This window comes from Meriones unguiculatus, chromosome 4, assembly GCF_030254825.1.
Source record: "Meriones unguiculatus strain TT.TT164.6M chromosome 4, Bangor_MerUng_6.1, whole genome shotgun sequence".
Lineage (NCBI taxonomy): Eukaryota > Metazoa > Chordata > Mammalia > Rodentia > Muridae > Meriones > Meriones unguiculatus.
The window spans coordinates 81,913,847-81,927,905 of NC_083352.1; the positions used below are offsets into that span (position 1 = coordinate 81,913,847).

Sequence of the window (14,059 nt, forward strand, 5' to 3'; positions counted from 1 at the left end):
CTCTCTCGTAACAGATCCCTAGGAAACAAGTGTTGAATACATGAAAAGAATGGGAGAGTGTTAAATATATGCTGCTAAGACTATGTCTAGAGAGCACTTTGAGACTCTCGAGCTCACACACGGTTATGGAGGGCAGGTAACTGAGTGTTAGGGCAGAGCTTTCATCCCTGGTAGGAGAGACAGAGTCACTGAGCAAGAGGACAGCCTGCTTGCTTCCTGCAGGCTTGCTGCATGAGACACAGCTCACACACTGTTTCCCCAGCAATGAGAATGGAACCATCACTAGGAACAGATTTCATTATGAAGGGTAGCACCTTGGAGATGGCATGCCTCAGCCCCACGCTAGATACTGCAGACAGACAGCAAGGCTACTGCAGATAGGCCGGGACTGTCCACTTCTTCTAGCTCATACAGGTGACAGGTGATGACAGGATGCTCTGTTCTACTTTAGGCACATTTGCCATAACATTCTCTGTTTAACTCCAACTCAGGACACAATGGAATGCAAATGAATTCAAACATTACACTTATAATTGTAGACTGGTTAGACTGGTTTCCTTTTTTGTTTTTGAGACCATCCTGGAACTTACTATGTAGACCAGGCTGGCCTCAGACTCAGAGATTCACCTACCTCTGCCTCCTGAGTACTGTGATTAAGGGTATGTGTCCCCATGTCCAGTGGTTTAGATTATTTTTAAAAGCATAAGGATTACAAACTTTGAGCTCTCACCAGTTGCTGATAGCCAACTGCTTTGAGCACTATGTATCACAGGTGTTTTAGTTTCCATGTGAGGACAATTAAAACAGCATGGATATGAATATATTAAAAGACCAACGGTGGCTGCATATTCTTAATGCAAAGTAGATGCTGGAAGGCAGACTCTCCAGGCATTCTCCTCAGCTGTATCTAAAACACAGCATGGCCCTGCATGTGACCAGAGCTGTTATCAAAGTACTCCCCTAGTTGTGGAAGACCCTAAACTCTCACATCATAGCAGTTCCCCACACCAGCACATGTCCATAGCCTTTTCTATTTCCCTTATTTATTCCTTTGTTTGTATATTAAGATGGAGTATGGTGTGGAACGCTACTATATCGGTTAGGCTGGCCTTGGACTCCTCTCATCTCAGCTGGTGTTGGCATTAACCGCCACGCCTGGCTTTTATTTTCCTGTTTTCATTTCTGTTTCGCTGTCTCTTCAAAAGCTCACTTTATTTAAGAGCCGGCTCTTATATAACAAGAGGAGGAAGGAGAAGCAGTGTACAGTACCTGGGGTTTTTCTTTCAGAAAGTCAGGTAGCTGAAATTCTCCTTTATAGACCTGGAAAGAACAGAGCAGGCGTGAGTTTAAGAAAATGGGCGTGCCCTGCTGGCACCTGACATCTGCAGCCACTGGGCTGCTGCGTCACTCTTGGTTAGTTTGAAATGAGAGAGAAACCTGTCACTTTAGGAGCAGTAAGAGAAACAGACCTTAGTGACCCCTACTCTCATTCCCCTGCAGCAACTGCTCTGGTGCTCCTGACTGAGTTGGCTGGCTAAGGAAGATGAGGGTATCTCTGGGGAGGGAATCCAAATTAGGATGCCAGAGCACGTCAAGTGCCATTCCTATCAGCTGGGAGAAAGCACAGAGACCACCTTAGTGAGGAGCAAGCTGCCCCTGCTGCCCATTAGTTCGCCAGTTACAGCCCTGGATTTGAGTCAACTTTACTTTTGTCAGTTTACCCAAGAATACTATTACGATGTATTAGATGATCTTAGAGTGACACCTACTTAAAGCTCGTAGATCCTTTCTTTTGAGACAAGGTCATCCCACTCTGGCCTCAAATGCACTGTTTAGCTATGAATCACAGTGAACCGGTAAGCCTCCTGTCTCCACTGTCCCAGTGCTGGGATTACAGTCATGCATCACTATGCTTGGTTTATATAGTCCTGGGGAAACAAATCTAGAATCTTTGGTATGCTGGGTAAGCACTCTACCAACTGGGCTATATCCCGGCTCCAAGCTCATAAATTTTTATAATAAAAACATATTTCAATATTAAAAAGGATGTTTCTAGTTCAAGTAATAATTAGAAAATAATTTATTTTATTTTTTGGCTTTTTTGAGACAGGGTTTCTATGTAGCCCTGGCTATCCTAGCTGGCCCGAACTCAGATAAATATGCCTGCCTCTGCCTCCCATGTGCTGGGATTAAAGGTGTGCACCATCACTGCCCAGCAAAACATGTAGATTTCTTTTTGCTATTTTATGTGTATGGGTGTTTTGCCTACATGTGCCTCTGTGCACCACACATACATGCCTGGTACCGAGGAGGTGCTGAGCCTCCCTGTGGCTGCTGAGAACTGAATCGGGATCCTTTGCAACAAGAACTCTTAACCACTGAGCCAACTACATAGCCCCATTAAAAAAAAAATTATTTTAGCACTTAAAAACCCTACTGAAGGGCTGAAGAAATGGCTCCGTGGCTAAGCACTGACTGCTCTTCCAGTGAATCTGGGTTCAATTCCCAGCACCCACATGGCAGCTCACAACTGTCTTTAACTCCAAGATCTGACACCCTCACACAGACACACATGCAGACAAAACAGCAATACAATAAAATAAAAATAAATAATATTTTTTTAAAACCCTCCTGAATATCTAACAACGAATATAATAGTTAGGATAGGGAGATTCAATGAAGAAGTAATGGCCATTCTCCTTAAATTAGTCCCAATTAAAATCCTAGCATCTTTTTCTGAAGAAGAGCAGTAAATTCAAGTTTACTGTAAAAGCAATCTAGAAAGGCATAAGGCAGAAGCTGGAGAGATCAATCAGTTGTTCTCCATGCAAGCATGAGGACCTGAGCTCCATGTCAGAGCCCACACAGAAGGCTGGGTGTGGGAGAACACACCTGTAACCTCAGTGCTGGGGAGAGAGGCAGGAGTATCCCTGAGACCCCTGGCCAGCCAGCTCAGCCTCATCAGCAAGCTCCTACTCCCAAAATAGATACCTAAGGAACAACACCTGTACATGCACACATGTGCACTTATACACACAAATATGCTTACATAGAAAGAAATGCATAGGGCAAAGAGTCAAAGAAATCATGAGAGGAAAAGCAAAGTGGAATGGCTTATGCTACCAGATCCAACCTATTATTATAATCCTGCAACCAGGCTACATGCTATTCTAATATATTAATATGTGTGTGTAGTGATTTGGATGAGAATGGCCCTTGGGTTCATATGTTTGAATATTTGTTCCCCAAGTATTTGGTAGAATATTTGGTCGAACTGTCTGGGAGGGGTTAGGAGGTGTTGCCTGTGGAAGGAGGTGAGTCACTGGGGGAAGTCTTTAAGGCTTCAAGAGACTCACCATTCCTAGTGTGCTCTCTCTCTGATGCCTGTTTGTAGACTGGGGAGTGAACTCTCATCTGCTGCTCCAGTGCCAACATGCCTACTGCTTGCTGCCATGCTGTCCCTTCATGATAGATTCTAACCCTCTGAAACCAATTAATTGCTTTCTTTTATGTACTGCCTTGGCTGTGGTGTTTTGTTACAGCCACTGAAAAGTAACTAATGAGTGTGTATCCATATATATGCATATATAGCTAGATCAATGGATAGATATGCATTCCTGCTAAAGTAATTAAGTAGCTATAATCAGGACAAAACAGTTTGACATAGGGCATACAATGTAACAAACCATTACTTCCAGATACAGCAGCCCTGTAGGACAACACAATCAGAACTAAGTCAGGCACAGGGGTGCACATCTATAATCTATGCAATGGGAGGTGCTGGCAGGAGAATCTCAAATTTAAGGCCAGCCTCAGCTACATAGTGAGTTCAAGGCCAGTCTAGGCTACTTGACACTGTCTCAAAAAAACAAAACAAAACAAAAAACAAACAAAAACCTCCAGGTGGACAGGGTGTGTTGGAGTATGCTTTAATCTTTGCACTTGGAAAGCAGAGGCAGATGGCTGAGTTTGAGGTCAGCTTGTTCCATATGGCAAGTTATAGACTGGCCAGGGATACACAGTGTGACCCTGTCTAAAGAAGGGATGTGGCTCATTGGTAGAGCACTTGCCTAATATGAATGATGTCCTAGCTTCAATTCCCAGGACCACCTAACAACAGTGTATTAAACAAATTATTAAACATCGTCAGTGTGTATAGGTTAGACTCTATGGTGAAAAAATATGAATTGCTATACTACAAAAAATGACATAGATGAATCTTAACACATAATCATGACAGAGTTAGTGGGGAAACAGATTGTAAGAGATGTATTGTCTTGATATTGGAGTCATTATGAGGGGTGATAATTTTGGGGTCTTCTATTGATATACTGGGTATACTTCTCTGTATATGTACTTCAATAAGAAAAATTCAATAACCAATTTAACTCAACAGCTCAATATTAAAAAGCTATTGCTTATTAGTCATGGTGGCACATACCTGGTACCCAACACTTAGGAGGCAGAAGCAGAAGCAGAAGAATTTTCAGTTTGCGGCAAGCTTAGGCTACACAGTGAGACTTTATTTCTCTCTCCAAATCAATCAATCAATCAATCAATCAATGACTAATACAACCCATACACACCCACTATTTAAGTATAAAAATGTTTGTTTCAACACAGATTGCAATAGTTTTTGTTTGTTTTTAAAGAACTATTAACCTCATAAAGAATGGAAAAGCAAACTATTAGAGAAAAGTCTGACAGCTGCTGGGTTCAGAATTACTGTGATAAGAACCTAAGGGTACTGATGTGTCATGTAGAATCAGCAGATAGCTTCCATGCATGTAAAGAAATGTTCTAAATGATGATATTTAAAAAAAGAAAATTCTAGACTAGATTTAAATTTTATTTATTTGTGTTTATGTGTGTGTTTATCTGTCTGTCTGTGTTTGTCTATGTTTGTGTCTGTATATGCCACATAATGACGCTTATAAGAGCCAAAAAAGGGTGTTGGGTACCCTGGAGCTGCAGTTACGAGCAGATGTGAGCTACCTGGTGAGGGTGCTCAGAACAGAACTGTTCTGTTTCTATGCAGGAACAGAAAGAAAAGCACAGCTAGGAGTGATAGCAAGCACACACACCTTCAATCCCAACACTTGGGAGCTAGAAGCAGGAGGATCTCTGAGAGTTTGAGTCCAGCCTGGTCTACACAGTAAATTCCAGGACTATATGGAGAGACCCTGTCTCAAAAACAAAACCATCAACATAAGGCAGTAATGATGCAATAATGGAATGGCTTGGTCGTTTAGAGTGCCAGTTGCTCTGGCAGAGGACCCAGGTTTGATTCCCAGCACCACATGTTGGCTGACAACTACCTTTTAACTCCAGTTTCAGGGGATCCAGTGCCCTCTTCTGACCTCAGAGGGCACTGCATACATGTGGTACATATACCTACAGTCAAAGTACTCATACACATAAACTGAAATAAATCTCTAAACATGTTTTTTAAAGACTGTATTATACAATATGACTGTTTAGGTCACCGTACCTCCAGCAGCCCTTCCCCCAGTCATAGATACTGACAGGTACCTGCAGAGACACTGTGACTCTAGCTAGTGCACTTCTGAGCTGGGAAGTAAGTTTACATCAAAGGAGGTATTTGCGGGCCACATATCCTGCTCCCTACTACCTTCCCTGCCTACTTCATGGGAACTGGAGAGCCTGGTTACAGGCTAGTGCTGTAAAACCACTCTATCCTCAGAGAGCTATAAGAAGAGACCCAACTTCTGCCACTTGAACCTAATTCTTTTTTATTTTTTAATGATTTATTTATTTTTATTTTATGTACACTGGTGTTTTCCCTGCATGTATGTCTCTGTGTGGGTGTTGGGTCCCTGGAACAGGAATTACAGACAGCTGTGAGCTGCCATGTGGGTACTTGGAATTGAACCTGGGTCCTTTGGAAGAGCAGCCAGTGCTCTTCTCTGCTGAGCCATCTCTCCAGCCTCTTGAGCCTTATTTTTATCTCCAGAGATCCTGCCATGCTGTCTGTCTCTGGGGCTGGGGTTTGGACTCTCCTCCAACATGGCTGGCGTTCCCAACCATGTTGCTGCCTGTCTGTTTTTTGGCATTATTAACTCTTTTAATAAACTCCTTATCCCCCAACAAACCATCTCTTCATTTCCCCTCTTGAAACCACATCTTCTGATGAGAGATCCAAGATTTAAAATTTGAATCTTGAAGCCACATAACTAGGGTCCTGGATACAAGTTTAAACAAAGGAACGAACATGTTGAGATATGTTTGGCCAGCTGCAGGGAGTAACCGGGCTTGCTACATTCCCTTTTACACTTAAGAGATACCATCTGCTGGCAACCCACCCAGATGGCCTGGCCAAAAGCGTTTATGGTGTTGGCGCCTAAAATAAACCAATAATTTTAAAAGTCAACTTCCCACCCAATCATGTAACGCCAAGGCTTGGCGACAAACCCCTCGGATTTTGGGGTTTTTTTTGTTGTTGTTTGTTTGTTTTGTTTTGTTTTTTTTTTGCTTTAAAAACCGCATTCCCCTGGACCTCAGGGCCACACTCCTCTCCTGTTTCAACTGGAAGGTTTGTGTCCCGAGCTTGAGCTTATATTGAATAAGCCCTTGTGTGTTTGCAGTGGAGTTGATTCCTGGTGGTCTTTGGGGATCTTAAGAGCTGGGCATAACACTGACCTCTTCAGGCACCAGGCACACACGTGGTAAGCAGATATAAATGTGAGCAAAACATCCACACATTAAAAAAGGAGAAAGAGAATCATATCAGGGAGTTGAAGAGATGTCTCAGCAGTTAACAGCAGTTGCTGCTCTTCTGAGGACCCAAGTTCAGTCCTAACACGGATACTGGGCAGCTTATAACCACCTATAACTCCAGCTACAGTGGATCCAACATTCCCTTCTGGCCTTTGTGGGTACTTCCCCAGCCCCCTCCCCCAACCCATGTAAAATCTTTTTGTTGTTGTTGTTTTGTTTTGTTTTTTCCAGACAGGGTTTCTCTATATAACAACCCTCGCTGTCCTGGACTCCCTTTGTAGACCAGACTGGCCTCAAACTCACAGAATCCTCCTGCCTCTGCCCCCCAGAGTACTAGGATTAAAGGCATAGGCCACCACATCTGGCATATGCAAAATCTTTTAAAAAGGAAAATAAATCTTTCATTAAGATTTATTTATTTATTACATATACAACATTCTGCCTGCATGTGTGCTTGTGCATTGGAAGAGGGGCGGCACCAGATCTCACTGTAGATGGTTATAAGCCACCATGTGGTTGTTGGGAATTGAACTTAGGACCTTTGGAAGAACAGCCCGTGTTTTTAACCTCTGAGCCATCTCTCCAGCCCCATAAAACAACTCTTACAACAAGTGTGCAACCTGACATTTCAGAGACAGAGAGAGAATACCATTTGCGAAGGGAATGAAACCCAAGAATAAGTATACTATGTAACAGGCAGAGAATAAGTAGTTTAGGCTTTGTGGGGCCACAGAGTCTCTGTCCCAGGGGCTAGTTCCACCCTGCTAGGCACAGAAGTACCACAGAACATACAAATGAAACAATGTGGCGTGCTCTGGTGACAACTGATCTACAAAAACAGGTGTCAGAATAGAACTGCCTGTGAATAATGACTTCCACTCTTTTTACACCTCAGACTTTAAAGTGTTGCTTCTAAAGTACTCATGCTGTGTTTTACTCTGTATTTATTTTTTGAAGTACTATGGTGGGAACCCAGGGCCTTGTACATTCACTCAGGCACTATACCACTTGCTACAGCCCAGCTTCATATTTTTAACTGCAAAGGCCAAAGACTAGTCTCACAATCTTTTCACACTCCAGGTCCTAAATTCCAATTTTGTCAGAGATTAGAATATCCTTTATTTTGCAACCTTCTTTCTCTAAACTCACTATAACTCCTGCTTCCTTCCTTCCAATTTTACTGAAGTATACATAATTAGCTTAAATGTAATTATGTGCAAAACTGGACTAATTTTAATTTTCAGTTCCTGATACAATCTCACCAACAGTACATGCTTTGCCTGCTATTCATCGTTAAGACAATTCATTATTTTTACTTTTTCCCTTGAGGAATTCTGCCTTGGTAGTTTCACATGCAGAGAAAACACAACTTCAGCCAATAATGACAATACAGGAGGGAAGCCAGCTTTGAAGTTTACATTCCAAGTCCCTCTGGGCTCGTGTGACCCAGAAGAGACTCATTATCTCCAAGACAGAAATGCTGTCTAACAGCTGTTAACATGCGTGTTTACATGTTCTCATCTGACTTTAAGCATTCTGGCAGCAGTGCACATCAGACTGGGTTCTTAGAAAGTTCAACACTCTTGTCCTGCCTGGAAACAACAGGGAAAATGTTAATGCTTCCTACATTATAAAGAAAAATGCATTAATCAGCTCAGAAGTACAAAAATCCACCCTAAAAACATCTTTATTAGGAAAAAAGTTTCAGTGCCAGATCTGTTGGATGGGAGTGAGAATGTGATTAGATCGTGACTATAGAGATAGTATAAAATAGAAAACTTTTCCCATCACAATAAGCACTACCCATATACAGAATTTAGCATTAAGACTCTGATCTCAGGCCCAGGATGGTGGCACGTACCTTTAATCTGAGAAGTTAGGAAGCAGAGAGGGAAGAATCTGTGAGTTTGACTCAACCCTGGTCTATATAGTTTGCTTATTTTCATTTTATGTTTATGGGTGTTTTGTCTGCATGTATGTCTATGTAGGACATTCATGTAGTTCCCATGGAGTTCAGATGGGAGTGCCATATCCTCCCCAGAACTGGAGTTACAAGTGTTGTGAGTCACCATGTAGGTGCTGGGAATTGAATCTGGGTCCCCTGGAAGAGCAGCCAGTGCTCTTAACTGTGAAACCATCTCTCCAGCCCCAAGGATAAGGCTCAAAAGAGTACAGTTCAAGATCAGTGTGGTGTGCCAAGTCTGTAAAGGACTATGCTAGCTACGTTACTGTGAGTGCTGAGTGCCCCAAAGAACAAGTCACTGCCATATGGAAACTGACATCCTGGCCCAGCTCCCCACTATTCCATGGAGAGGCTGGAATATGGATGTATGTATGTATAAACCTAAGTCCATTTGGTGTTGCTACCACTTGGGGTTGGATAACAACCAGGTGCCTGCAGAAAACTCCAATCCTAGGAGATCTGACTATTTCTGAACTCTGCATACATGTGGTGCATAGTCATACATGTTGGAGTGTAGGCAAAACACTCCGACACATAATTAAAAAATATAAAAATACAAATTGTAAGAGGCAGTGGGTTGTGCATGGCTCATCAGCAATTCCAGCACTCAGAGGGTGGAGACAGCAGGATGGTGAGTTCAGGTGGAGACTGGGCTATGGAAAGAGTTCCTATACTCTTCAGGCCGCACAGTCAGATCCTGTCTCAAAAAACTGAAAATAAATGAAACCAGGGACATGATACATGCACCCTACTTTCAAAAGCCAGTAAGAAAAGTAATTATGCAGTTAGAAATCACTGCCATGCCCGTCATTTCTAACATTTAGTATCACAAATGAAAATGCTGCAGCCAGTATTATTTGTTTGCTGATAATTCCTCTCTCCCTCCCTTTCTTTTTTACCTTGATAACACCCCCCCCCAAGATCTTTGAAATTTAAAAACATTACTAAAACCTATCTAGGTTTTTGTAATGTTTCTCAGAATCAGTGAGGACTCATACATGCCACAGCCAACTACAAATGAAGTTATCTTTAGGAATTTTTCTAAGATTTTTTTTTTTTAATTAAAGAAAAAGTAATTGAAGAAAGTATTTCAGGAACTGAAAGTCAGACCTCCAGTTAACCAAGGTGTCACCTTCTACATTGTGCTATGAACAACAGCATGGGTCTTAAAAACCAAGTTCTAGTTATACTGGTTTACTAGGGTCCCCTTTATAGATGCTGGGTCTTCTAAGAGTTAGACATCATGGATTGGTACAACTATTTTTGAAAGTTCACATAAAGTAAACTAACTTCTTTCCTTTGAAAAAAAAAAATAAAGCATAAATAACTACCCACCTTGCTTTCAAAAGCTAACCACACTAAAGAAGGCAGAAGAGAAAGCAGAGGAAGCTTGGAGCCACAGGCCCTCACAGGCTTAACTAACACTTGTGAAGGAGGCAGAATACGATCAGGAATGGCTTACAGGAACTTACACACACAACAGAGGCTCCCTGCTGTAAGCAGAAACGGAGACCAAACTGTTTCCTAAAGCAGACAGGACCCAGGAAAGAGCTGACCCTCAAAGGATTTCCCAGCAGACTCACTCATAAAGAACAGGGTCCAGACTGGAGTCAGAAGAGATGAGAGGGATTGGGTTTTAAAGATGAACTGGGTCTTGACACAGCAATTTGTTGAGGTAGTCTTGGGATTTTCATACTAACCCTGTGGACAAATGGGGTTTGTAGCACTTTTAATCCCTTTAGAACACAGTGGGGGGGCTGACGAGATGGCTCAGTGGTAAAGAGCACTTTTTGTTCTTGCAGAGGACCTGGGTTTGGTTCTCAGCACCCATGGTAGCTCACAGCTAACTACCACTCCAGTTCCAGGGGATCCAATGCCTTCTTCTGACTTACGTGGGTACCAGGAATGCATGCGGCACACACACACACACACACACACACACACACACACACACACACACACACACACAGAACACTCATATACATAGAATTAAATAAATAAATCTAAAAACAAACAAATAAAGAACCACAGAGGAGCTGATGGGTGCCAGGGAGCGTGCCTGTATCCAGCCAGGACTTGAGAGGCAGGAGGCTCAGAATTTCAAGGTCATCCTAACTACGCAGTGAGTTTTAGCCAGCCTGGGCTACATGAGACCAAAACAATTCCAAACAGTAGTCAGCACCCCACAGTGGAAGCGTACATGGTAGTGCGTGCTCTGGGCGCCAGCGCTCTGTAGGCTGAGGTGGGAGGATTAGGCAAACCTAAAAGTTCCAGACCAGAAGCATGGTGAGCCCGCATCTCCAGCACCTGATCCTAAACCCATTTTCCCCCGTGTCAGCATAAGGGAGAGGCAGGCAGATCGTGTGAGTTACGCCAGGCTTGCCTATGTAGCAAGTTCAAAGCCAGCCAGTGCTACATAGTGAGACAGTCTCAAACAACAAAAGGAGTGTAGGAGGACACCAAGAGTAAAAAAGAAATCTCCTGGTGAGGACAGCTGCACCCAGAGGGATTCTGCAGAGTGAGGGGTGACAGGAGCAGGGCTGGAGGGCTTGCCAGAGGTGACACACATAAATTCAAACTTTTGTCCAACTACCTCCCGGAGGAATTTCTGACACAAATCAGGGAAGTCAGTCCTTCATCTAGACAGCACATGTGTGCGGATGTGGGAACTGGGCCAAAGGTCAATATCTTCCTTAATTCACTTAACTCCAAGAGGAAAGTTATAATTAAAAGCTGATGTTTAAACCCAGAGAAGCTCACTGTTAAGATCTGAATGATCATTCCAGCTGAATAAAGGTGGAAAAAATACAACTATTTATTACACTTCCTATTCGTGTGTGTGTGTGTATACGTGTTCACATGAGTGTGTTCATGTGCACATACATGTGCACACACAACAGAGACCAGAGGTCAACGCTGAGTGTTTTCTTCTAGTGCTCTCCGCTTTACTTTCTGAGACTGTCTCACTGAGGTCGTTGCTCCCCGACTAAGCTAAACTAGCTGGCCAGGAATCCTCTGTTCTCTATCAGGTGGCACTGCATTACTGGCTTGTGCCACTGTGCCCAAACTTTTTGTGTAGGTACTTGGGACTGAACTCAGGTCCTCACAGCTGTGGGGCAGGAACTCCATGACCTGAGCCATCACTCCAGTCCTATACTCTCCTTTCACACAGAAAGTCCAGGATGGCAACTAAGACATGCGGAGAAGCAAACAGATATAATCCATAATTTTGAAGGATTGTTGTGGGAAATTGGTTAATATCTACTATTAATCCATATAATTATTTCTTTAACCTGATACCATATCAATAAGAGACACAGACACCTCTTAGATTTGTAATAAAGCTTTATTTCACCTGGGGCTAGGCAGATATTAACCCCCTAAACTACTTCATCATCTCCCAGTACCACAACCCATGCTATTTGCTTTAATCACTCCTACCTGGGCTACTTCGAATCCAAAATAATCTATCTTATCTCCCATGCTAATCCTCGGAAGTAACACTTCCCAGCCCACATGGTTCTCCTGTATGCTAACCCCATGGCAGTCTGTCTCCCCAGCCCCCACCTCCTGCTGTCTCTCCCCTTCTTCCCATGATGACCCTCTCTTCTTTTTCTTTCCTGTGAGCCTCTGTCCTCCAAGCCCTTGAACCTTCACTCCGGCTACCCCTCTTCCGCAGTGCCCAAGTATACAGGCAACTTTATTTAGCCAATAAGGAATAATGTGGAGGTAAGGTTACACAAAGGTCATTTTGGTATATGTGATGATCAGCTCATAGAACAGTAAGAATCTGGGGGAGGTGGGGAGATGGATTCAACTACCATCTGAATACAAAGCACCAGACCATGCTGTAACAAGGATCAATTGAAGCCAGAGGCCTGTGGTTGAAGACCCTGAAGGTGAGGTTATCTCTGAAGCACTGGCATGGGATAGAAAGACAGAAACTTAAAGCAGACATAGGAAGGGAAAGGCGTCTCTCTCAGAAGTCTGGCTGAAGCCTCTCACTAGCTGAGAATCAAGAATTCCAAAACTGGTGGCACATGCCTTTAATCCCCAAACTCAGGAGGCAGAGGCAGGTCGATCTGTGAGTTCATGGCCAGCCTGGTCTATAGAGCGACTTCCAGGACAGCCACGACTATACAGAAAAACTCTGTGCAAAAAACGAAACAATGAACAACATCTGCTGTGAAGGTTGCTGACATGGAGGCAGTAGGCCTTTTATACAGAGAAATCTATTTCAAATAAGAATGTTATCACAGCAAGGAACCATGTTTAATAACTGAGCAAATATGATCTTGAATATAGCTTTACTCTTTTCCCAGATGAAACTGTCTTAGAATCTCACAAACAACTACTTGGTTTACCATATCATGTCTTTACACTTGTGATCTGGGATTTTCCCTTCTCACTGTAGTCCTATGGAGTCCTATGGAGTGCTCATCAGGAAACACCCTAGCATCTCATTTAAATTCCTTAGCACTCCTTTGAAGAGAGAAATTCAGAACCTTCCAAAATTATACACATAATTATACATATAAAATCATACACAAAAAGACAATGAGTCAAGTATCTCCTAAGGAACCCATACTTTCTCCTAAGGAACCCATACTTAAGTGTACCCTATACTGATCTGCCCTGAGCATCTCCATGTCTATATCAGTGTTCTTTTCATAATAAACTCTAACTCCACTTCACACTATTGTTGAGGGAGGCCAATAAACCAGGCTTCACTTGAGCAGAGAGCTTGGACAACACACCCTTCAGGCAACAACTCAGAGATGTTTCTGGCCAGTGTCACTGACATACTGAAGAACATAGAAAGAGGAACATAATGAAGAGACGGAAGATTTCAGAAGAGCAATGGAAATTCAAAACTGGAAAATGCATTGTCTGAAATGAAAATATCACTGGGTGGTAAATTAGATTCATGAGAAAAAAAGGATCAGTGAATTAAAAAGATAGGTTCATTTAGTTTTAAGCTAATAAAAAGCCAGAGTGGGGCTAGGAGATGGTTTAGTAGATAAAGTGCTGTTATAAAAGAATGAGGACCCAAGTTATACGCTTAGAACCCACAAAAATGCTGGGTGGGAGTGGTGGCTCCCCTGCAATCCCAGTGACTGGGTGGTGGAAAGAAGGCAGCCAGCTGCCAGTTGCATCTGTGAGACCTGGGCTCAATAGAGACCCTGCTCAATGAATAATGTGGAGAGTGAGCGAGGAAGACATCTGAAGCCAGCCTTTGGCCTACTCACCCCCACTCTCCCACTACCTCCCAACTCCACCCAACCCCCACCCCCATACATACACTCAGATACACACACATAGAGCCAGGCAAGTGGCGCTAATGCACCTCTCCACATA

The 14,059-nt window shown here is 43.0% G+C and overlaps 1 protein-coding gene across 2 annotated transcripts in view; it reads right to left on the minus strand.

Moving 5' to 3' along the window:
- Tpst1 (tyrosylprotein sulfotransferase 1) overlaps positions 1-14,059 on the minus strand; it is a 60,491-nt gene that overhangs the window by 4,980 nt on the left and 41,452 nt on the right. The window contains exon 4 of one of the 2 annotated variants that reach the window (XM_021657110.2): positions 1,270-1,320. The exons of the other annotated variant lie outside the window; for it this stretch is intronic. Within the exon in view, the coding sequence (XP_021512785.1) occupies positions 1,270-1,320 (51 nt within the window). The remainder of the gene's footprint in view (positions 1-1,269; positions 1,321-14,059) is intronic. 2 annotated transcript variants of the gene reach the window in all.